Source organism: Saccopteryx leptura, chromosome 1, assembly GCF_036850995.1.
Source record: "Saccopteryx leptura isolate mSacLep1 chromosome 1, mSacLep1_pri_phased_curated, whole genome shotgun sequence".
Taxonomy (NCBI): domain Eukaryota; kingdom Metazoa; phylum Chordata; class Mammalia; order Chiroptera; family Emballonuridae; genus Saccopteryx; species Saccopteryx leptura.
The window spans coordinates 363,625,955-363,649,546 of record NC_089503.1 but is presented as its reverse complement, the minus strand read 5'-3'; the positions used below and the strand labels follow the sequence as shown (position 1 = coordinate 363,649,546).

The following is a 23,592-nucleotide window of genomic DNA, read 5'->3' as shown; positions in this document are numbered from 1 at the left end:
TAGTTGCCTTTTATTTTAAACTGTTTTTTTTTTCCCTTGTATTAATTTTGGTACAATAACATCCTTATAAACTTCTTTTCTGTTTCTTTTTACTAATGGGCTTATCAAATGAGAATGTTGAGTTGTTTAATATCCCAAGATAATAACAAATATTGACCAGCTTTAGTCCTGGAGATTTTCTTCTGTAAAGAAGCAGGTACTGTTTATGCAGTAAATGAACTGCTGACAATGTGCAAATCACTTTGGAAAACTACATTATACTTTATACACAGTAGCATAATTATTTTATAACAACAATAATGCTGATTATGGATCTGCCTTGTAAATTAATATTGTATATTGGCTTTTAAAAAAATTGAGGTATCCCCCCAAAATTGAGGTATATACTGTGCATATTTTGTGAAATTCTAAACAATAAAGCCATAAGCAAAGGTTACATTGTGAAGTTTACCTGATCATAATCTAGTCAGAGATAGTTACATTATAAAATTTGGGTTTATTTGGCATTGGTGGAACTGCCTTAGACAGCAGTATACCTAATCAAGTATATTCTACTTGACTATTTTCAGTTACATTAAATGCAGTCAACTATTTTTTTTTTTTTTTTTTTTTTTTTTGTGAGCGAGGCAGAGACAGAGAGAAGGGGACACATAGGGACAGACAAGAAAGGGAGAGAGATGAGAAACATCAACTTGTTGCAGCACTTCAGTTGTTCATTGACTGCTTTCTCATATGTGCCTTGATCGGGTAATGGGGACTCCAGCTGAGCCAATGACCCCTTGCTGAAGCTAGCGACCTTGAACTTTAAGCCAGTGACCTTGGGCTTCAAGCCAGCAACCTTTGGGCTCAAGCCATTGACCATAGGGTTATGTCTATGATCCTATGCTCAAGCCGTTGATTCCACGCTCAAGCTGGATGAGCCCGCGCTCAAGCTGGCAACGTTGGGGTTTCGAACCTGGGTCCTCAGCATCCCAGGCCATTGCTCTCTCCACTGTACCACCACCTGGTCAGGCCTGATTTAATTTTTTTAGATTTATGTTCATTGCACCTCTCTCCTCCATAGTTAACCCATTCCTAGAAGATTGTGGTATGTGGTACTCATACTGTATCACAGAGACCTTTTAACTGCTGTTTGGTGTTATCTTGGTTGTGTTTGAATATGTTTCATAGAAACTTCTTGGATTTAATAATTGGTGGACTTTTAACTTAATCATTGGACTTATCATTTATACTTGTAATTTTTCTGTCTCCATTTCAGTGAAGATCTTAGACGCTGGTTCATTCAACAAGAAATGGATCTCCTTCGATTTCGATTCAGTATTTTACCCAAGGACAGAATTCAAGATTTCTTAAAGGATAGTCATTTGCAGTTTGAGGCTGTAAGTGTTTTTATAGTCATTCTCAATTGTGTTCACTGTTCATTCTTCCCGGAGTGCGGGTATTCGTCCCACCTCAAGTGCTAGTGCTGCTGTGAGGAGTTTGCTCTTTACATTTCCTCCCTAAGTGCCTGCCTGGGGGAACAGCTGCTGGCTTTGTCCTGCAATGAGCCTTTCTCTTTCCGTGATGGACGAAAAGGGGTCCTTAGTACCAAAGCCTCACTTAAGTTACTTTATTAAATATGTGGTTAACGAAAGCACAAAAAGGTTTCATTGATGAAAGTTCACCTTTAACCAGACTCTTCTAGGCCAAAAATTTAAAGCTAATTATTGAGGGAATCAGAGAAGTGGTAGGACATTATTTCCAATAATGAAGTGTAGAAGAGTTAATACTTTATTTTAAAAGTAAGTTGTCAGTAAAATCTCTGTCTGAATAGTTTTAAAAATTAATTTTGCAGACAAATCTGAATCATTTCCGTATAGTAATTATGTAAAAAAGAAGTGTCTGGGACTTATTTATCAGGGATAAGGATTGTGGGTGGAAATAGAGTTTATGTCCTCAGGTGGCCCTGTGCTGCTGTGGGTAGGAGAGTGGTTCTGCTTTGGAAGACTTAGTGCACTCAGATAATAATAGGACTGGCTGTGACTCTACTTGGGTGTGCAAATGGCTGAGCTGAGGCCAAAATAAAATCAGTAGAAGGTGGAGTAGGTACAAGACGATGTCCTTTCTTTTTTTTTTTTTTTTCTTTTTTTTTTTTTGTATTTTTCTGAAGCTGGAAACAGGGAGAGACAGTCAGACAGACTCCCGCATGCGCCCGACCGGGATCCACCCGGCACGCCCACCAGGGGCAACGCTCTGCCCACCAGGGGGCGATGCTCTGCCCATCCTGGGCATCGCCATGTTGCGACCAGAGCCACTCTAGCGCCTGAGGCAGAGGCCACAGAGCCATCCCCAGCACCCGGGCCATCTTTGCTCCAATGGAGCCTTGGCTGCGGGAGGGGAAGAGAGAGACAGAGAGGAAAGCCTGGCGGAGGGGTGGAGAAGCAAATGGGCGCTTCTCCTATGTGCCCTGGCCGGGAATCGAACCCGGGTCCTCCGCACGCTAGGCCGACGCTCTACCGCTGAGCCAACCGGCCAGGGCCAGGCGATGTCCTTTCTGAGAAGTGGAAGATGTAAGAGTCAGTGTGGGTTATGGATTTGGAAAAAAGAGATTGCGTGAAGGGAAGTAAACAAACATTGGGTAGACATTTAGTGTCTGCTGCGTGTCTGGAGCACTTTCCAGTGTCTGTCACCTCTCATAGAGCCCTAGGAGGTCTGGAAAGAACATGGAGCCAGGCGTAGAACAGTGTCAAGTCCAGGAACCTCTCACCCAAACCCCATGCATTTTCCGCTTGGCTTTTAACTTTCATCCTTAATGAATTTCACTGTTGCTGAGATCAATTACAGTTAATTTATCCTTTTATATTAAAAATAATTTGTTTTGCCATTATTGACATAATTGACTTTATTATGCCATAGAGGAAAAGTATCCTTGAGATTTACTCTTTATGCTAGAGCAGTGATTTTCAACCAATGTGCCGCAAAAAGTTTTAAAACGTGCAGTACCTGACTATTTAGTCAGGGGCACTGACCTCTTTTCTCTTAGATTGTCAAATACAAAAATGACAACAGACAACACAACAATAGCCATCAGTGTGAATGAATCATAATTATACTTATTTTTTTGTCAGATCGGCAAAAAAAAAATATTTTGGTGAGCCACAGAATTTTAGTAATTAGTTTGTGTGTGCCATGAAAGGAAGAAGGTTGAAAATTACTGTTGTGAATGTCTTTTTTTTTTTTTAAATGTTTTCTTTTTTAAAAATTTTTTTATTTATTCATTTTAGTGAGGAGGGAGAGAGAGAGAGAGAGAGAGAGAGAGAGAAGGGGGAGGAGCAGGAAGCATCAACTCCCATATGTGCCTTGACCAGGCAAGCCAGGGTTTTGAACCGGCAACCTCAGTGTTTCCAGGTTGACGCTTTATCCACTGTGCCACCACAGGTCAGGCTGTTGTGAATGTCTTAACATATTTTCAAGTATACTTTTTTAAGCAAAAATTATGTTTCTTCTTTTTAAAAAACTTTTAAAACTGATGTATAACATATACACAAAATTGGACAAAATCATAATTGCACAGCTATATGAAGTGGCGGGAGTGGACAACCTTTACTTGTTTCTGATTTTTGGGGGAAGTATCCAGTCTTTTACCATGACATATGATGTTAGCTGTGGATTTATTTTTATTTTAATTTAATTTATTTTATTTAGTGAAAGGAGAGGAGGCAGAGAGAGACTCTCACATGCGCCCCCAACTGGGATCCACCTGGCAAGCCCACGAGGGGGCGATGCTCTGCCCATTTGGGTCTCTTGCTCTGTTGCAACCAGAGCCGTTTTTAGTGTCTGAGGCAGAGGCCATGGAGCCATTCTCAGCGCCTGGGGCCAACTTGCTCCAATGGAGCCATGGGGAGGAGAAGAGAGAGAAAGAGAGAGAGAGAGAGAGAGAGAAAGAAGTGAAAGGGGGAGGGGTGGAGAAGCAGATGGGCACTGTTTTCTGTGTGCCCTGAACTTGAATCGAACCTGGGGCATCCACATGCTGGGGCAATACTCTGCCACTGAGCCAACCGGCCAGGGCAGCTGTGGGAGTTTTGTAGATTCCCTTAATCTAATTGAGGAAATGTCCTTTAAAATTTAGTTGAGCAATATAAGTGTATTTTATTTTTCCATTCTAAAAATTAAAAAAATAAAATTAGTTGAGCATTTTCATCATGAAAAAGTGTTAGATTTTTTTCAGATGCACCTGTTGAGACAATCTTATGGTTTCATTCTTTATTTTATTAATATGGTATGTTACACTAATTGATTGTTGGATGTTAAATGACCTTGCTGTAATGTTCTTAGAATAAAGACCCCTTGGTCAAACTGTATGCTACTTTGTATATGTTGCTAGATTTGATTTGTTGTTATTTTGTGGAGGATTTTTATGTTTATTGCTAAGGGATAGTAGTTGATAGTTTTCTGGTGTGATGTTTATTTGGTTTTGCTATCAAGGTAATATTGGTCTCATAGGATGAGCTGGGAAATATTTTCTCCTTTTCTGTTTTTTTGGACAGGGCAGGATTGGTTTAATTTTTTAAAAGTTTGGTGTAATTTACAGTAAATCTGTTGTGGCCTGGACTTCTCTCTTCATGGGGTGTTTTAAAATTACTAATTGATTTATTTGTTAAACAGACCTATTTAAATTTTCTATTTCTTTTTGAGTCAGTTTTGGTAATTTGTGTTTTCTAGGATTCTGTCCATTTCCTCCGAGTTACCTAATTGATGCATGCAGTTTTTCATAAAATTCACTTATAATTATTTTTATTTCTGCAACATTGTTAATTTTGTCTTCTCCTGATTTTAGTAATTTAAGTCATCTCTTATGTTATTTGGTTATTTAAGAAGAGGTTTGTCAATTTTGTTTGCCCTTTCGTATAATTAACTTTTGTTTATGTTGATTTTCTGTATCGTTTGTCTTTTTTATTTCTTTAATTTCTGCTCCTTAGTCTTTATCAATTATCTAGTCTTTATTATTTCCTTCCTTTTGCTTGCTTTGGGTTTAGTTTCCTCTTCCTTTCTAGTTTTCTAAGGTGAAGTTTAGGTTACTGGTTTAAAGTGTTTTTTTTTCTTTTTTTAATGGAGGCATTTACAACTATACATTTCCCTCTGAGTGTTCCTTTAGATGCATTCATGAGTTTTAGTATGTTATATTTCATTTCAAAGTATTTCCTTGTTTCTTCTTTGACGTATTGGTTATTAGAAATGTGTTTAATTTCTACATAATTTTAATCTCCCCCAAATTCCTTCTGTTACTGATATTTTTTAAAACATTCGATTCCATTTTAGTATGAGAACATATTTTGTATAACTAATCATTTTAAAATTAAGTCTGATTTTGTGGTCTATTATATGGTCTATCCTAGAGAATGTTCTATTGTGCTTGTGAAGAATGTTTATCTACTGCAATTGGTTGGAGTGTTCTGTAGATATAGTCTGTTAGGTCTAATTAGTCGATACTGTTTTTCAAGTCTTCTGTTTCCTTGATGATCTTCTGCTTGTTCATTCTATCCATTACACTGGGGAACAAAATTTTTGTTGCATCCACAAAAACACTTGGTCTTACCTAATTCGAGTGTGCTGATCTCAAATCTGACGTTAGTTTTTCTCTGTAAGCTACAGTTTTTTTGCAATTCAAGATTTTAGGTTTTCACCTTATTGTAAAATTTTCAACATTTAGTTAAACATAATGAAGTAGAATGTCTTTTGGGCACCATCTTTGTGAAAATACAATAATTTATATAATGTAGTAAATACAATAATACACTAAAAGATATGATTGCATCTGAATTTGTCTACAGTTTCAAAATAGATCATATTAAAACACATATTAATCGTAAATTTTGTGCAAAACTTATTTAAATTTTATTCTTGCAAAAATTTGTGTTTGTAGCTCTTGTGTTTGTGTACTTGTTGAGGACAATCTTGTTTGATGCTCCATCAGAGGTCTGTTCATCACTAACAGCTCCAAGATTTTCAGGAAACTTATCAAGGTGACTGTTCAGGAAGTGAATCTTAATGCTCATGTTACATCCAGTGTCATGGAAAGCCAACAGCATCCTTTGAACCAGACGTTCATAGTTTACTGCTTTTTTGTTGCCAAGGAAGTTCTTTGTAACTGCCACAAAAGACTGCCATGCTGCTTTCTCCTCCTTATTCATCTTCCTGGCAAATTCTTCATCACATCTGGGGGTTTGAATTTGTGGTCCATTGAATATACCTGCTTTTATCTTCTCGAAAGACAAAGCAGGAAAAGCAGAAATAATATGTTGAAAGCATTCACTTTCTCCATTCAGAGACTGAACAAACTGCTTCATTAAGCCAAGTTTGATGTAAAGTGGGGGAAAAATGATCCTGTCTTGATTAACTACAGGTTCATTCGCAATATTTTGCATCCCTACTTCCAGAGTTTCATGTTTCAGCCACTCCTTCTGTGTCCAGTGTTTCTCCCGAGCTTGGCTGTCCCACAAACACAGAAAGCAAGGATACTTCGTGAAACCTCTCTGTTGTCCTAGCAGGAAATTTACCATTTTAAGATCCACACAAATGATCCAGTTATGCTCCTCATACTTCAGAAAGTCGAGGACAATTTTTATGTCATTATAATCTTGCAGATGAGTTGAATAACCAATTGGAACCACTGCATAAACATTACCGTTGTGTAGGAGCACACATTTCAGACTCTGTTTAGAGCTGTCAAGAAATAGCCGCCATTCTGTTGGACTCTCAGTGGCTACACCTAGCTGGCTGAGAAGACTACTGATATCATGACAGTAAACAAAGTGTTTGTCTTCGGAAAAAACATCCACAAAAATTTGTTCATGCTTCCTGAAATGGGATACTTTAGCTGACTGGTGAAGTACATTCTTTTATTGAAGCCTGGAGGCTAATAACTCAGCTGCATTCTTTGATGGGCCCAAATCTCTTACCAAGTCATTCAATTCGGGTTGGCTAAACTGCTGAGGGGTTAATGACTGCTTGGCATCAGAAAAAGACCCTTTAGATTCTACAACCGTTTCCTCATGCATCTTATCAAAATATACTTGATCACTATGTTCACTTTCTTCGTCCTTAGAAGAAATAAAACCATTGAAAACTGGAACCGGGAGTATCTCAGAGTGTGGGATAGGTCATATTGCTGAAGGAATATTAGGATATGCGATCATATGCCATTTTTTCTTGCCAATGCCCTTTGTATGGATCAGACAGAAATAACAGTCACTGCTCTGGTCCTTAGGTTCACACCAAACCATGGGAATACCAAAAGGCATTCCTTTGCATTTTCCTTTTGTCCAGTCACAAAGCATTTCCTCACAATTATGACACACAATATGAGGAGCCCAGTTCTTTTCTTGATCGCCAAGGGGAACTTGAAAATAGGCAATATGTGCACGTGTCACAAATGATGAAATATTGCACCTTTGACGTTGAAGTGTGTAACAGCCACATATATAACAGAAAGTGTCAGGACTATTCTTACATTTAAGCCTACTTGAAGAAGCCATGATTCAATCTTAAAACAAAATAAGAGCGTGTGTTTATCAGATAACAATTTTTTACATTTAAAAACAACTACAATTATGTAAAAGTGATGTTTGTAAAACATTAATTGCCTTGTGGTTATGTTCAATCCAAGAGTCATTGCCCTTTAACTCCAATTTAAAAACCAATGCATGCCATTAACTGTAACAAAAAAATTAAAATTGCATAAAAACTAGAGTTGCACCATAAAATGGATTTCAGATTTGGAATCAGTGATGCAGAAATATATAGAAACAGTTCTAAAACCTCATGCTACATAAAATGAAAAAAAAATTGTTCCCCAGTGTACTAAAGTGGAGTATTGAAGTCTAACAGTTTTGAATTGTCTGTTTCTGTCTTAAAATTTTGTCAGTTTTTACTTCATGTACGTTGGGACCCTGTTTTTAGGTGCATGTGTGTCTGTAACTATTATATGTCTCTTCTTTTTTATTTTATTATTTATTCATGTTTGAGAAGAGAGAGATAGAGAGGGAGAGAGAAAGGGGGAGGAGCAGAAAGCATCAACTCCCATATGTGCCTTGACTGGGCAAGCCCAGGGTTTTGAACCGTCGACCTCAGCATTCCAGGTAGACACTTTATCCACTGCGCCACCAGAAGTCTATATGTCTCTTCTTAATGGCTCAACCATTTTAGCATTGTGAAATGTTCCTCTTTAGTTACATTTTTTTTGTTTTAAAATGTATTTTGTCTGATAGTTGGGTAGCCATTCCAGATACTTTAGATTTGTTTGCATAATGTATCTTTTTTCATCCTTTTATTTTCAACCCATTTGTTTTTGAATCTAAAGTGTGTTCTCTCTGGTAGATAGCATATAGTTGGATCGTGTTTTTTTAAATCCAGTCTGTTAGTCTCTGCCTTTTGAATAGAGTGTTTCATCCATTTATATAAATACATATTTTTTATTTTTTTGTAGTTTTCTGAAATAAGAAGTCCCCACTTTTTCTTTTTTCAGGCAGAGAGACAGACTCCTGCATGTGCCCAACTGGGATCCACCTGGCATGCCCACCAGGGGGTGATGCTCTGCCCATCTGGGGTGTTGTTCCATTATAACTGGAGCCATTCTAGTGCCTGAGGCAGAGGCCATGGAGCCATCCTCAGTGCCGGGGCCAACTTTGCTCCAGTGGAGCCTTGGCTGCAGGAGGGGAAGAGAGGGATACAGAGAAAGGAGAGGGGGAAGGCTGGAGAGGCAGATGGGCACCTTTCTTGTGTGCCCTGGCCGGGAATCGAACCTAGGATTTTCACACGCCAGGCCGTTGCTCTATCACTGAGTCAACTGTCCAGGGCTCATCCATTTATATTTAATGTAATTACTGATAAAGTAGAATTTACAACTGCTGTGTTGCCATTTGTTTTCTGTCTCTCTCTTTTTTTAAAAATTAAGTGAGAGGCAGAGAGGCAGAGACAGGCTCCTGCATGCGCCCTGACTGGGATCCATGTGGCAAGACCCCTACTGGGCAATGTTCTCCCCATCTGGGGCCGCTGCTCTGTTCCTTGGCAGTTGAGCCATTGTAGCACCGGAGGTGAGGCCATGGAGCCATCCTCAGCACCCAGGACCCACTTGCTCAAACCGTTTGAGCCATGGCTGCGGGAGGAGAAGAGAGAGAAAGAGAAGGAGGAGGGGTGGAGAAGCAGATGGGCACTTCTACTGTGTGTCCTGATTGGTAATTGAACCTGGGACTTCCAAATGCTGGGCCTATGCTCTACTGCTGAGCCAACTGGCCGGGGCCTATATATCTATTTTAAAACATTTTTTCCCCCAATGGTTTGAGAGAGAGGGACAGGAAGGAATAGAGAGAGAGAGAGAGTGACATCAACTCATTGTTCCACTTAGTTCTATTTAGTTATGCATTCATTGGTTGCTTCTGTATGTGCCCTGACTGGGATCAAACCTGCAACTTTGGCTGGCCAGGATGATGCTCTGTCTACTGAGCCACCCAGGCAGGACTATTTTCTATGTATCTTATGATTCTTTTGTTCTTCTGTCCTCTATTACTAACTTATTTTTTGTTTATTATTTTCTAGTGTACCATTTTAATTCCCTTTTTATTTTCTTAATAGTTTCCCTGGGAATTATGATGAAAAATTTTATCTTAAAACATCTAGTTTGGGCCCTGGCCGGTTGGCTCAGCGGTAGAGCGTTGGCCTAGCGTGCGGAGGACCCGGGTTCGATTCCCGGCCAGGGCACACAGGAGAAGCGCCCATTTGCTTCTCCACCCCTCCGCCGCGCCTTCCTCTCTGTCTCTCTCTTCCCCTCCCGCAGCCAAGGCTCCATTGGAGCAAAGATGGCCCGGGCGCTGGGGATGGCTCCTCGGCCTCTGCCCCAGGCGCTAGAGTGGCTCTGGTCGCAATATGGCGACGCCCAGGATGGGCAGAGCATCGCCCCCTGGTGGGCAGAGCGCCGCCCCATGGTGGGCGTGCCGGGTGGATCCCGGTCGGGCGCATGCGGGAGTCTGTCTGACTGTCTCTCCCTGTTTCCAGCTTCAGAAAAATGAAAAAAAACCCCAAAAAACATCTAGTTTGGATTAACACTAAATTAATTTTAATAGTGTACAAAACTTGTTCTCATACTACTCTGTTCCCTCTCCCTACCATTGTGCTGTTATTGTCAAACAAGTTATATCTTCATACATTAACACTGGTAAGTCTTTTGAGTTCTGGGTTGTGTGAAAATGTCTTTATTATACTGTCGCATTGAGTGAAGTTTTGCTTTGGTTTACAATAAAGTAGGGAGTAACTTCTTAATCAGGATTTTGAATGTATTGCTGCATTACCTTCTTGATTCCCGAGGCGCTCTTTTGATTGTATTTTGATTTCTGATTATTCGCATCTCACTTGGTATACTTGGGCTCTCCCATCTCCAATCCTTTGTGGTCAGATTTTATTATGATATCAGAATCTTTTTTTATTTATTGGGATGGGAATTTGATGGGCCCTTTTAATCTGAAGACTTGGGTTCTAATACAGTATTTAGGAAATTTCTTTCTGTTATTGCTTTGATAATTTCCTCCTTTCTGTTTTCTGTGTTCTGTCTTAATAATTTCTTGTTAGAATTTGGACCTCCTGGATTGTTATTCTTATTTTTTTTATTCTTTTTCTTTTTTTGTCCTGACATCCATTCTATATCTATTAGTTTTATTTTATGGGAACTATTTTTTTAACTGAAAGTTCTTCAACTCCGAATGTTCTGTTTAATTTTTTTCTGCTCTCCTATATTTATGTCTAACATCTCTTTCTGGTTCTCCTTTATTATAATCTTGTTTTTAATTTATGACTATGATATCTTTTTTTTAAGGTTATTAATTAAATTTTTCTCCTCCTATCTTTGTCTACCTCTCATTTCTTTAATTAGTTCATCTGTTTTGGATAGTCTTTTATGCTGAATGTTTTCCTTGCATGTATAACGACCCTTTACTATTTGTTTTTGTTTAAGATTGAGATACTGGAAGATAGACGGGAAGACTGGGCTTTAGGTGCACTTGCAAGTGTAAAGTGTACGAGGCACGAATGTACTCGTGGGCCTTGTTCTCTTCGGCATATCTGAACTGCCAGCATCACTACCCTTGCACTTTGGAACTATTGTTAAGTAATATAACGCTGACTTGATCCCTTATTTTAGTGGTACTGAAAAGACTTACTAGTATTGTTAAGTAAAATAAGGGTGAACACAAGTACGGTGGTACCATGCAGTTGATGTAATAATCGAGACAGCTACTGGGCGACTGGTGAGTGGGTGGTGTATATAACCTGAGTAGCTGGCGATGGGATAGTTCACGTCCTGGGTGGGATGGAGCAGGGTGGGGTGACGTTTCATCATACTACTCAGAATGGCGCACATTTTACAGCTGATGAATGGTTTATTTCTGGAATTTTCCATTTAATATTTTTGGACCACAATTAACCTTGGGTAACTAAAACTGTGGAAAGCCAAGCTGGATAATGAAGCACTAATGTACTTTTAACTGGTTTGTTGGTTGTCACGATTGGTTTTTCATATTACCCTGTTTTCTTGTCTCTTTGCTATCGTTTTCTCTTTTCCTCCTTACCCTTTTCTTTCTTTTTTGTTTCATTTTGCAGGTTATTTGGGCTGCATTATAATAAACTCATTAAAGTAAGATGTAGAAATATGGATAATATTCAAAGATTGACAGAAGAGAAAATTAATATTCACATTTGTACGTCATTGCGGAAGGGTTTCCTGTACAGTTTTTAAAAGGAACAGTAATTTTGGTTTCTTGTGTGACTGTTTTGGTTTTTCTAGTTTGGAGATTTTCAGGGGGGGGGGGGGTAGGATACAGGTAGTCCTCCAAGCGGGTGTATCAGAACTTTAGGTAGAGATGTGTAGAGTGTGAAAAACATAGACCTTTTGTTTTTGAAATGAAGACTGTCGAGTGTGCAGTTTTATCAAGTGTGTGTGGCCAGTGGGGCCTCCTGGAGGTTAGAGTGAGAAAGCATTGCGGGGGGCCTGGCTAGGGCCCATTCCTGTGATAGATTGGGGTTACTTTCCTGGCAGAGACCTCCCCCCTCCTGTCCAGTGCTCTCTCACATGGATCTGATACTGGTGACTGAACCAGAATTCAGGTTCTGCTACTAAGCTGGCCTGTAGGCCCCCATAGCTCTTCCCGTTTCCAAACTTTTACCATTTTATTAACAGTGACATGCACATTTTCTTTACTTTGATTAGAATTTTTGCTTTGCATTTGAAAACTAACTGCAATAAAACAGGTGTCAGTGATGCTTTTAGATTCAGACCCATGTTTTAGACTCAGGACAAAACAAAGGTTAGGGGTAAATTAGTAGCATTTGTCACATCCGCTGGCCTCTGATGTGCATAGGCCCTGCTGCCTGCGTCAAGGCACAAGGAAGCAGTGGGCAGTGGAGAGCCACGGGCATCGTGGTTTCCGTGTCGCAGGAACTGGATTGCTGGCACACACATCTCAGAGTGTGCCTGGGATTGAGGTGTGTGTGCTGTTGGTGTGCCTTTCTCTATCTTTTCTACTTCATTAGAACTGCAATAATTTTTATGTTGATATAATTCTGTAAAATATGTTTTTATGTTAGGAGCAAACGCAATGTGAGGACTGAATTGTACAGTGTGTGCTTTGGTGAAGAAGTATGTACAGAAAAAGGGATACTTAATTTCTTTGCCTAGTGTTTGTGTTTCTTACAGTTTGTTTTGTTCAGTGTGCCGTGACAGGTGTAATTGTGTTTACTAAAATCTGGAGGAGGTGAGCAGGGCCAGGCATCAGATCTGCAACTCCTGTGTCCTACTTCCGGCTCGGCAGTGCTTTGATGCTTCGGCTTTTTTTATTTGGTATGTGGCTTCTCAGTGGATAGTAGATTTTGAATCTGTATGACACACAACAGAAAGCCTTAGTATGAAGTATTCAAAAAGGAAATACTGGTATTTTGTATGTTTGGACTTATGTGTAAATAACTTGGATTTTAAAGCTGAAATTTCTAGGAAGGAATGAATGAATGAATATCGCTGTCTGTGGGGGCCGTTTTGGACCTCTCGTTGCTGAGTTGATTGACTTCGCCTTGGGTCACATTAAAGGTGAATGGGTAAGGTTGAACAGAGTCTATTAACGCTTCTGCTTCTTCAGCTGACCGGCTAGGGAAAGGTCAGGCTTCGACAGCTGTCAGCCTCACGAACAAAGAAAGGGTATCGGTGTTGTTGCAGTTCAGAGATTTGACAGCAGCTTATAATTTACCTCATTTGAAAATATTCTCAGGACAGTAAAAAAATTTTTTTTAATTGATCTGAAATAGCAGTGGATCTAATGGCAGGATGTTTTCATTAGAATAGTGCAGAATGGCAGGGACAGTGAAGGTGAGCATCCTAATCGATGTGGAGAGGGTTCTGTGTGTCACAGATGAAAACTCCCCTGCATATTACGTAGAACTAGTGCTCTTCAATTGCCAAATATGTTCAGGAACTAAGTTTTTGAGTGAAGGCAAGTGTGGCTGGTAACTTATTGCCCCCTTGCTGAAAACTACCTGCAAAACTTTTAATTGCTTTTTTTTTTTTTTGCCTATTTTAACATAGTTTTTATTTAAAAATTTTTTTGGTTTTTAAAAATATTGGCCCTGGCTGGTTGGCTCAGTGGTAGAGCATCGGCCCAGCGTGTGGATGTCCCTCCCAGGTTTGATTCCCGGTCAGGACACACAGGAGAAGCTCCCATCTGCTTCTCTCCCCTCCCCCCTTCTCTCTCTCTGTCTCTCTCTCTCTGTCCTCCCCTCCTGCAGCCGTGGCTGGATTGGAGCGAGCTGGCCCTGGGTGCTGAGTACGGCTCCATGTCTCCACCTCAGGCCTAAAAAGAGGTTCCAGTTGCACCAGAGCAAGGGCCCAGAGGGGCTGAGCATCGCCACCTAGTGGGCTTACCGGGTGGATCCCAGTCTGGGCGCATGCAGGAGTCTGTCTCTGCTTCCCCTCTTCTCACTAAAATAAAAACAAAAAATGTTTCTTTTATTGATTTTAGAGAGAGGAATGGAAAGAACGAGATAAACAGGAACATTGATCAGTCCCCACATGTGCCCTGACCAGGGATCGAACTGGCAACTTCTGCTCTTCGGGATGATGCTACTGAGCTATCCGGCCAGGGCTTAAATAGTTTTTCTTATCCTGAACCTGGATTTAAAATTTGTTTATCCTTTGTAGTTTGAAATCTTAATTTCTTCTATCTTAGAAAGTATTTCATGTCATTTTTAGCTGATAACTTCTTTTCTGTGAACAGAATTAAAGTTTGTTATTTGCAATTGAAAAATGTTAGTTATATGGATTTGTTAGGAACTTTGGATGCCTTCTCTCCAGTTAACATCAGAACATTGATTTTACATTGATTTAATAGTCTTACATCTGTAGACTTTTAAAATAGTTTTTAGTGTTTGCTTGTGTATCATTATTTCTTTGATATTGTATTTGCAAGTTGATGTTAAGGTAACCATGGTTTTCTGAGCATTTTGGTCCTTATTGTACTATTGTTTTCATGGTTAGTTGATCTAGTTTGGGTTGTCGCTCTTCTGAAATGAGCATTCATCATTGTGGTCATCTCCATTTCAATACTTAAAATGTGAAAATGCCATTCATCTGATATATATGACTCTTTATACCTACCCTCTGCGATATGTTTATAAATTATTATAAGCCTATTGATAAGTTGCAAAGTGATTTTAATGTGGTGCCTGCAAAATGAAATATGTGTACCTTTAATCTCTCCTTTTGACACAGAATAAATTTCAGGCAATAAGAAGTCATGTGTTATGGTTGAGATAGGACATGTAGATGTTAAAGTGGAACGCACCGGAGAACAAATGTATTTGAGAAGCCTGAAGCTTTTTACAGGACTTCTGACAAGCCATTGACTCTGACAGGTTTGGAAAGGGGGTCTGGGCAAGAGTGAAGTGGGATGGTAAGACATAGACTCTTAACACCCTGCGTGAAAATATCATTACTAAAAGGAACCAAGGGGAAAAGAGTTACTAATCAGATGAAGGCTCAAGTTTATCTCTGGAGTGGGGATGTAAATTGTTTTATGTTCCAAGAATATGAAGTACTCAAGTTTGAGTTGGATTGCTTAATGGTTCTAAGCACGGTACTCTCTGAATGTTGAAGAAATGTTTGTATTAATTTCTACAGAAAATAGTAGTCAGTTCAAAAGATTTGCTTCTATTCTGTTTTCTGAATGCTAAGTAATCTTTAGATGATTATAGTAACATGGAGTACTTATCCTTTTTCAGGGTTAAATATTAGGTGAACTGTATGTTCTGTATGAACTGAGCTTTCTCTATCGAACTGAATTTGAGGGATTATGCTACTTAGCAAATTTCAATTTGTTTTGTATTTTAAATAGGGAGATTCATGATTTAGACAGTTCTTTATGTGTGTCTGTTACGATTACTTAAATGTTACCATTATTTAAATGAAGGCATTAACAAGGGCTTCCTTTCTATAAGCAGACTCCACAAATACTATAACTTTTACTCTCACAGTGTCCTTTCAAATGAAATAATTATGGAAGCCAACCTTATATTATTTTATATGTGTTTGTTGGGTAGCTGTAGTATCTATCATATTTGGAGAATGAGGAAGTTTTACTGAATTTCCTAGTTAATTGAGGCCTAACCATTTATGCATATGGTTGTAAAAATACACCATGGCAGATGGTCTTTAGTGGCAATATTTTAGAAGTTCACAGAATTTGGATTTTCCTTATCAAGCTACAAAATTAGATTCTGCTCATTATAAGATAGTTTAAACCTAGCTAAATGCGAAACTTCAAGCTGAATTACCCTTGAAGGCTAAAATTAACATATGCAAAAATTTTCAAAATAACTTGCAAAGTCATTTCTCTTTTTTAAACTTCTCTTACAGCTTTCGAATATAGAATTTCTTGTATTCTCATTGTTGATGACTCCATGCCTATGACTTTGCCCTTGAAAAAAATGTATAACTAAATTAGCTGAAGTTTTTCCACAGATAGAGCTGTGTCCTAATTGTTTTATGTTATGTATGTTACTGTGTAGATCCTAAAATAGTGAAATTAATTTTACTAAATATCATTGTAATATTCTCTGTAGTTAAACATTTACATTGTAAAGTGTGATGTTTTCTGAAGCTGTTCCAAAAGAAGATACTGAGTTTTTTAATGTTGATATATTTTTTCATTCTATAGATTTCCTAACCTTTTCCTTTCCACCGCCTCCCCCAAGCTCTCTGAAAATTTAATCTTTTTTAGTTGAAGTCATGTCATGGACTAGTTCAGAGTCTAGGTCAGACTGCCTTTTCCTAGGGCTTTTGAGTGAGAATAAACCAAAGATATGGAGGCCTAAAGGAGGTGCACAAAGAAAATCATTTTGTGTTCCCAGTCGTTGAATGGCAAAGTGTGAGTTCCCAAGGCAGGAGGATGTCCTGTAGTTGCAGCAAACAGTTATCCAGTTGGCCCAGGCACTGCCAGTGTATCCATCCTGCTACTCCCCACCCGCCTGAAGGCATACAGATAGAGCAGTTGAAATTTTTATTCTGAACTGCTCTCCATTTACTCTCTACCTGCCAATGACTACTAATCTCTTTGTTTTTCAGATTCCTGGTGCCATACTCCAGCTAATGATTCTTGCCAACTGTCTGGCTTTTTTTCTCTGTTATCTCTGGTTAAAGGATGCTCTTCCAATTCTAGTGTCCCATGATGCTTTTGGCAAAAGAATCCTTCTGTCATCTCTATTGCAACCTGATAGCCAAATATTTTCCAGCTTCTTTTAGTTGGTGCAGGGAGTAAGGGCTATGCACGAATGTTAGAAAATCTGGAGGACTGTTTTAGAAGTTGGACACGGTTCTTGTTCACGAGGGAAGGTATGCTTGCTGAATACTCAATGAGCAGGGGACTTATTAAGGTTTTGGTCTGCTCAGTGATGAAAGGAGACAGAGGAGAGGCTTGTCTCTAGGAGCTAACATTTGTTATCTATTTGCTGTGTGGTGCCACACACTTGGATTACATAATTTAATTCTCACAACAGCTTCATGATGAAACCAAAGCTTAGAGTGCTTGAGTAACCTCCCCAGAGTTAAGTGTTAGAACCGGAACTAAAAAGTCAGACCTCTAGGTTTTTTGAGATATGTAAATTACAGAGTATGTTACAAAATATATGAGCAGAATTCTTCCCAGCTATACCTAACGAGTGCTGAAATGAGGTGGAATAGGTGCTGACATTTAAGTTGACAGGGCCCATCAAAACGCACAAACACAGGTGTGAAATGGGAAATTTGCATTAATAGAGGAAATTAAAGCATTAAGTATAATTTTACTAAGATGTTTTATTTTAGCTGACAGTTCTTGGCAGAAATAGAAACCAAATATATTAAATATGCCATAAGTATTTTTGCCATTATAATATGTGTGCTGCTTCTAGGGAAAATATTTGCACAACTCTTGCTGTTGACGGGCTCACTAGCTAGCTCATGGCTTTTCTATAAGCTTTGTTGCTTTTCTTCTCTGGTACCTGTTTTTCTTTTTTTAAACATTGTTTTTGATCACATTGTATGTTTTAGTTCATGTCCAACAATAATTCATGTACTATTCCAAGTTCTGTGTAAATCAGAGTCCAAAAGTCGATTTCTGCTGAGCCAGGAATAACTGAATTTGACGGGTCAGGAAAGGAGAGGTCACGGAGCGCACTGGGCTCAGGCCGGGCCTTGCAGGAAGCTGGCTCCTTGCTTCAGCCTGGACTTCGGGACTGCGGCAGCTGCCCTCCCTTCGTAGCCACCCCGGACATCTTTCTGGCCCCTTTGGTGGTTGTCACGACGAGCTGTGGGGGCTGCAGGCATAATAGACAGGAGATGTGTTGCTGGAGCACCTCCTACGCACTGGATAGATAGTTCTGTACAACAGTGACTTTTCCCTGACTTTTTATTATTCTTTTTTATGTTTATGCAACAACCTCACCAACCCCCACAAAACAAACCCTGTTTCTAATGATGTGAATCTGTGAATCTAGAACCAAACAATTTTATAAATAAACAAAAATTGTTTTTTTTCCTGATGGTTTTATGTATGCTGATTGTTCCTAGAATGCAACTGCTCTGTTATTGATGAAAAGTTATACTTTGTTTTGTTCCAAATGGCTCTGCGAGTTGCTCACCTTTATTGGGCAGGCACTTCCCAGATGTGGTGTTTGAAGCCCCCGCCCCACACGCACGCTGTACGTCTGTGTTGGTCGGTTTTGCAGTCACAGAGTTTCTAGGAAGGGGTACAGTAAGTAGCTAACTACTGGCTCATGCACTATGCCTGATCATTTATTTTTTTATTTTTTATTTTTTTACAGAGACAGAGAGAGAGTCAGAGAGGGATAGATTGGGACAGACAGGAAGGGAGAGAGATGAGAAGCATCAATCATCAGTTTTTCGTTGCGACACCTTAGTTGTTCATTGATTGCTTTCTCATATGTGCCTTGATTGTGGACCTTCAGCAGGCCGAGTAACCCCTTGCTTAAGCCAGCAACCTTGGGTCCAAGCTGGTGAGCTTTTGCTCAAACCAGATGAGCCCGCGCTCAAGCTGGCGACCTCGGGGTCTCGAACCTGGGTCCTCTGCATCCCAGTCCAATGCTCTATCCACTGCTCCACTGCCTGGTCAGGCTGTGCCTGATCATTTGTATATTATTTTGTCCAATTATTTTGCATTTATTTATCTTTTATATATTATTTATAGAATCACCTCCTTTAAAAAAATCATATTGTTTACCTCATTAATATTGAAATAGCTGTCATCCCAGGCACAAGTTTTATCAGGATGTCCTCCTATTTTTTTTTTTTTTTTTTTGGTAAAATAACCTTCTTCAATGAAACCCTCAATGTCACATACTTCTAGTACCCACAACCACTTGTGAGCATAACAGATGAAGGAAACAGCCAAAAGTGGCATCACAATAATACTTCTCTGTAGTCCTTTGAATAAACAGTTCAAATCTCCTCTTTACGTACTGTGAGTGCAGAGCTTCCCGGTATCCCAGTGAACAGGGAAGGCTAACTTTTGAGATGCAGGGGATTAAGCCAGGTCGTCTGCGCACAGATCCTTTGGTGGGCCTGGGCTGGGCCGTTCAGTTCTTTCTGTGCCTTTTGGGGTTGTCTTCATAGAGCATAGAACATAGCGAGGATGCCTTTCCCCCTGGAGTGTGCTGTCCTTCTAGTGAGGGTCACCTCTCTAGAGAAATAATCCCTAGAAAGTATATATTTATGATTGTGACTTAAAATGGCCAGTTTTGAGGAATGTAATCATAAAAAGAATTCTGATTTTTTCAAAGTTTATTTAAGTTTTTAATTGATGTGATGATGATGTGTAAATAATGTCAAAGAAGAATTCCAAACATTATAAACCATTGAGAGAACTTTGCCTTTGGACGTGGGGACCTCCACAGTTTATTTAACCTGTCAGTCTGCAGGTCCTGAAGCTAAAACCTGAGGGATGGTTGGGATGGGATGGGATGGTTAGGGTGATGTCTTTCTCCCTGTGCTTTGTGGAAGCTAAGTGGCTGCTGGAGCTCTGTTCTAGGGTGAGTTGGTGGTAGAGCCCCCCACCCCCGCCCTGCAGGAGTAGCCTGCTCTTCCTTACTGCAGTATGGTCCTTTATCCTCCTTTCCAGCTTGAACACAGACACGGTTCCATCATTTCTCCTAACCAGAGCATAACTCCAGCCCCTCTGTAAGTCATGCACTCTGTTCATTTAACATTTTCATGATTTCCCATCCTTTTTTGTTTCAAGGAGGTACACTATGTACTGTTTTCCACATTCTTGGTTTCGGTTGTACATTTTTATGACAAGGAAGTTTGCCATTAAATTATGGGAAAGAGTGGAAGATGAGGCTAGCAAGACAGGATAAGGGCGGAAGGGAATTGTTGAAGGTTTTAAAGGTGTGGACTGACATGCTGTAATTTAGTATAAGGAAGATAACTGCAGTGCCTGAGTGGGTAAGGAAGTGGAGAGTTGACACCACCTCATGTATCTTACAGTGAACCTGTCTGAATATGAGACTGAGTCTATTAAAAGCTTAATGAAATTGATTAATTAGCACTGGGATCCTTAGGGTAAAAATAATTACTCTCAATTGTGGTGGTTTCACACATCTACAGATGTGATAGAGTGATGCAGAACTATATATATTCACATCATAGCCATGTCATTTGTCCTGGTATTACTGGAGCAAGCTGGAGCTCGTTCTGCCTGTTACCCTGAAGCCAATACGCAGAGATGAGGACTGAAGGGAATGTAAATGCCGTTAATCAAATTGCCAGCAAACCTGAGAAGGCAGAGGGCTTCGGACCCAAAGTCTGCCTTAACATTCTTGTTCTTGCTGACCCTTTTATATGACTTGGGGCTGTTAGTAATGGCGCAAAGGGCAAAATCCTTACAGTTAGTCACAAAAGCAGGGGGTGTGGTGGTGTCTTTCTAAGGCAGATCAGTATGTTCTGCTCCTGAGAGAGATAACGGGCTATTTACCTTTTTCTTGGTCTCTGTACTCCTCCTGGAGGGGGAGTGATTCAGACTGTTGTCTCCTTTCTTAATCTCTGGGTTCCTCCTGGATGCCTCCCAGAGGTTTCCTGAATAATAAGCTTCTTCACGCATTTGAAAGAGCAGGGCCATGGAGAAGTCAAGAGAGAATATAAAGCAAATGTACTAATTAACTATTTCCCAACCCTTATGGTGGTTTAGATATTGTACTATTGTTATGTAAGCTATAACCATTGAGGGACACTGGGTGAAGGGTATTTGGGACCCCTCTGTACTATTTTTGCAATTTCTTCTGAATCTGATTACTTTATAATTAAAAGTTTAAGAAAAAAAAGAAACCCTGGCCAGTTTGCTCAGTGGAAGAGTGTCAGCCTGGTGTATAGATGTCCTGGGTTCGATTCCTGGTCAGAGAACACAGGAGAAGTGCCCATCTGCTTCTCTACCCTCCCCCCTCTCCTTTCTCACTCTCTGTCTCTTTCCCTCCTGCAGCCAAGGCTTTATTGGAGCAAAGTTGGCCTAGGCACTGAGGATGGCTCCATGGCCTCCATCTCAGGTGCTAGAATGGCTCTGGTTGCAACAGAGCAATGGCTCAGATGGGCAGAGCATCGCCCCCTAGTGGGCATGCTGGGTGGATCCTGGTTGGGTGCATGTGGGAGTCCATCTCTCTTCCTCTTTGCTTTTCACTTCAGAAAAATACAAAAAATAAAAATAAAAATAAATAAAAAGAAAAAGAAAAAAAGGATTGCCTAGTAATATGTAGAATGTGGAGACTTATGGCAGAGTTCTGTTAGGATATTGCCAGTTTCTGTGTTAATGTCATATAATGGAAATTTGTTGAGTGAATGGACCAAGTGAAGGGGCTGAAGGAGGGTCTGAACTGTAGCAGTGGCTGTGACAATGGGAAGAAGTGGGCAGATCTGGAGATATTCTGGAAATCACCTGAGGATTTGATAACTAATGGAACGTGAAGTGAGGTTGACTCCAACATATTTGGTATATAGGATACAAGAATAGTGTAACGATAGTGATGACAGGGAATATAGAAATGGGAATATGTTTTGAGGATAGGATAGTACATTAGGTGGTGAAATTATTGCTGTTGGTGAGCCAATGCAGATATGTAATGAGTAATTCTGTCAATGTAAGAAATATTTAAACCTGTAGAGAATTTTTACAAGTTTATTTGAGCCAAACTGATGACAACTGCCCAGAAGCAAAATCTCAGTGGATTGAGAAAATGCTCTAGAAAAGGCAGTTTTACCACTTATTTTACACATCAGAGTCAAAGGGGAAGGTATAGGCTGTTAATGAATTCCATTGGTGAAAGATTAGAAAGGTGGGAGAAAGCAAAGTGGGGAAATCTCTGGGATTGGATCAACAGCAGGAATAGACACATACGTCTTTTGCATTGGTGGGTATAGGATAGTTAACACTTTACAATTTACAGGATAACTAACAATGAGGAGTTTTGTGGTCTCTACTCTGGTGCAGAGAGGGGTCTGGAGAAAAGGGAATTACCTTGACATTCCAAAGTTATGATATCCTAGAAGCAAAGACAATAGACAGGTTCAGTTAACGTAAAGATTGACCTTTGTCAGGGAAGATACTGGCCTAGGATGTGACTACTTGCCATGACTTGCTTTTGGTTAGAAAGTTTTAATTTCAGACCATCCTGTGTGGTTACATTAGATCTCTGAGTCTGTAAGGCCCCCCCATGCAGTCTTCCCCTGAGCTTGTCAGGTTTAGTATGTGGCCCCTTTTTTGTCCACCATTCAGAATATTAGTGTGTGTTCAAGATGGAATGGTTGAAATTATGTAACCAAAACACAACATAACAGTAGTATAAGTCTAGTAGTTGTGGCTGTCATAGCCGCCAAGCACATGCAGGTTCACATTTGATTTGGATAGATCGTGGTGAAACAGCAGAGCCAGGACCTGGTGGGCCATTACCTTTATTCCTGGCTCGCACTTGGCAAACCAGTGAACACAAACACACTGGGCTCCAAAACCCACTCATTCAGCGCTCACAAAGCTACTGACACGTCCGAGCTTTCCTAGAATTGAAGGCCCTCAGCAGTTCAGCAGAGCTTACGAAGCCCCTCAGCTCTGTTCCCCACCTGCACACGTCCCTCTTGCTGCCTCCTCTCCAGCCACCACGTGGCCTCTCTCCCCCACAACAACGTGCTCTCCCCCAAAATGGCCGCCTAGCTCCTTCTTTTAAAAGTTTTGGGCGTGACAGTTGCTCCTCCAGCACACATTAGTGTCACCAAGCCCCTTCCCAAGCAGAAAGGCAATCAGCACTATCATATGGCAGCATCATCACGTGAGCAGCGGTCATTTTTAACAATGAAAGTGAGCGAAACCAAAGAGCACAAATTTTACAAACCAAACTTATTTGCCCAACAAGTAGTATTTAAAATTGTGGAATAAAAGTTTGCCAAGGGAGAGAGTGTGAGTGAGAAGACCTGGAAAAATTAATTTTATAGTGGATTTCTTAAGACTTTCTGCAAGTTTTCTGACCTTTCAGTGCCTCATTTTCTTCTATCATAGTGTAGTATAACTATGATAGTATATATGTATATATATATAATATAATGTCATAGTATATCCCTCTTAGAATTGGTGTGAAACTGAATGAAGTTATCTCTGTAAATTGCATAGTGCTTGTTTGACACGTAGTAAACACTGAAGGTTAGCTATCTTATTATTTATGAAGCAGTTTGGCTATGCACGTAAAAACAACTAAATTATACTTCTAATTTTAGAAATTATAATGAATGTTTGAAATTAAACAAGTGACCTTATTAGCAATGATGTTTTTATTTCTCAAATTAGAACTTTTTGATTTTTGAAGATTTGGTCCATTGTAATCCTTTTGCAGGAAAAATGACACCCAAATGGAGGGTAATAGACGTCCAGACAACGTAATAGAGGAAGAGGAATTTGTTAGTATCTGGTGGAGCACGTGCATTAGTAGCACTGAAGCACGAGCTCCCGGAAGTTAGATTTCTTACATCTTACATACCTTTTACAGTGTCCATGCAAG

At 39.9% G+C, this 23,592-nt stretch overlaps 1 protein-coding gene across 3 annotated transcripts in view; it reads left to right on the top strand.

The window, feature by feature from the left end:
- PRIM2 (DNA primase subunit 2) overlaps positions 1–23,592 on the top strand; it is a 301,521-nt gene that overhangs the window by 7,030 nt on the left and 270,899 nt on the right. For all 3 annotated transcript variants that reach the window (XM_066361373.1, XM_066361374.1, XM_066361375.1), the window contains exon 5: positions 1,259–1,379. In XM_066361373.1, the coding sequence (XP_066217470.1) occupies positions 1,259–1,379 (121 nt within the window). The remainder of the gene's footprint in view (positions 1–1,258; positions 1,380–23,592) is intronic.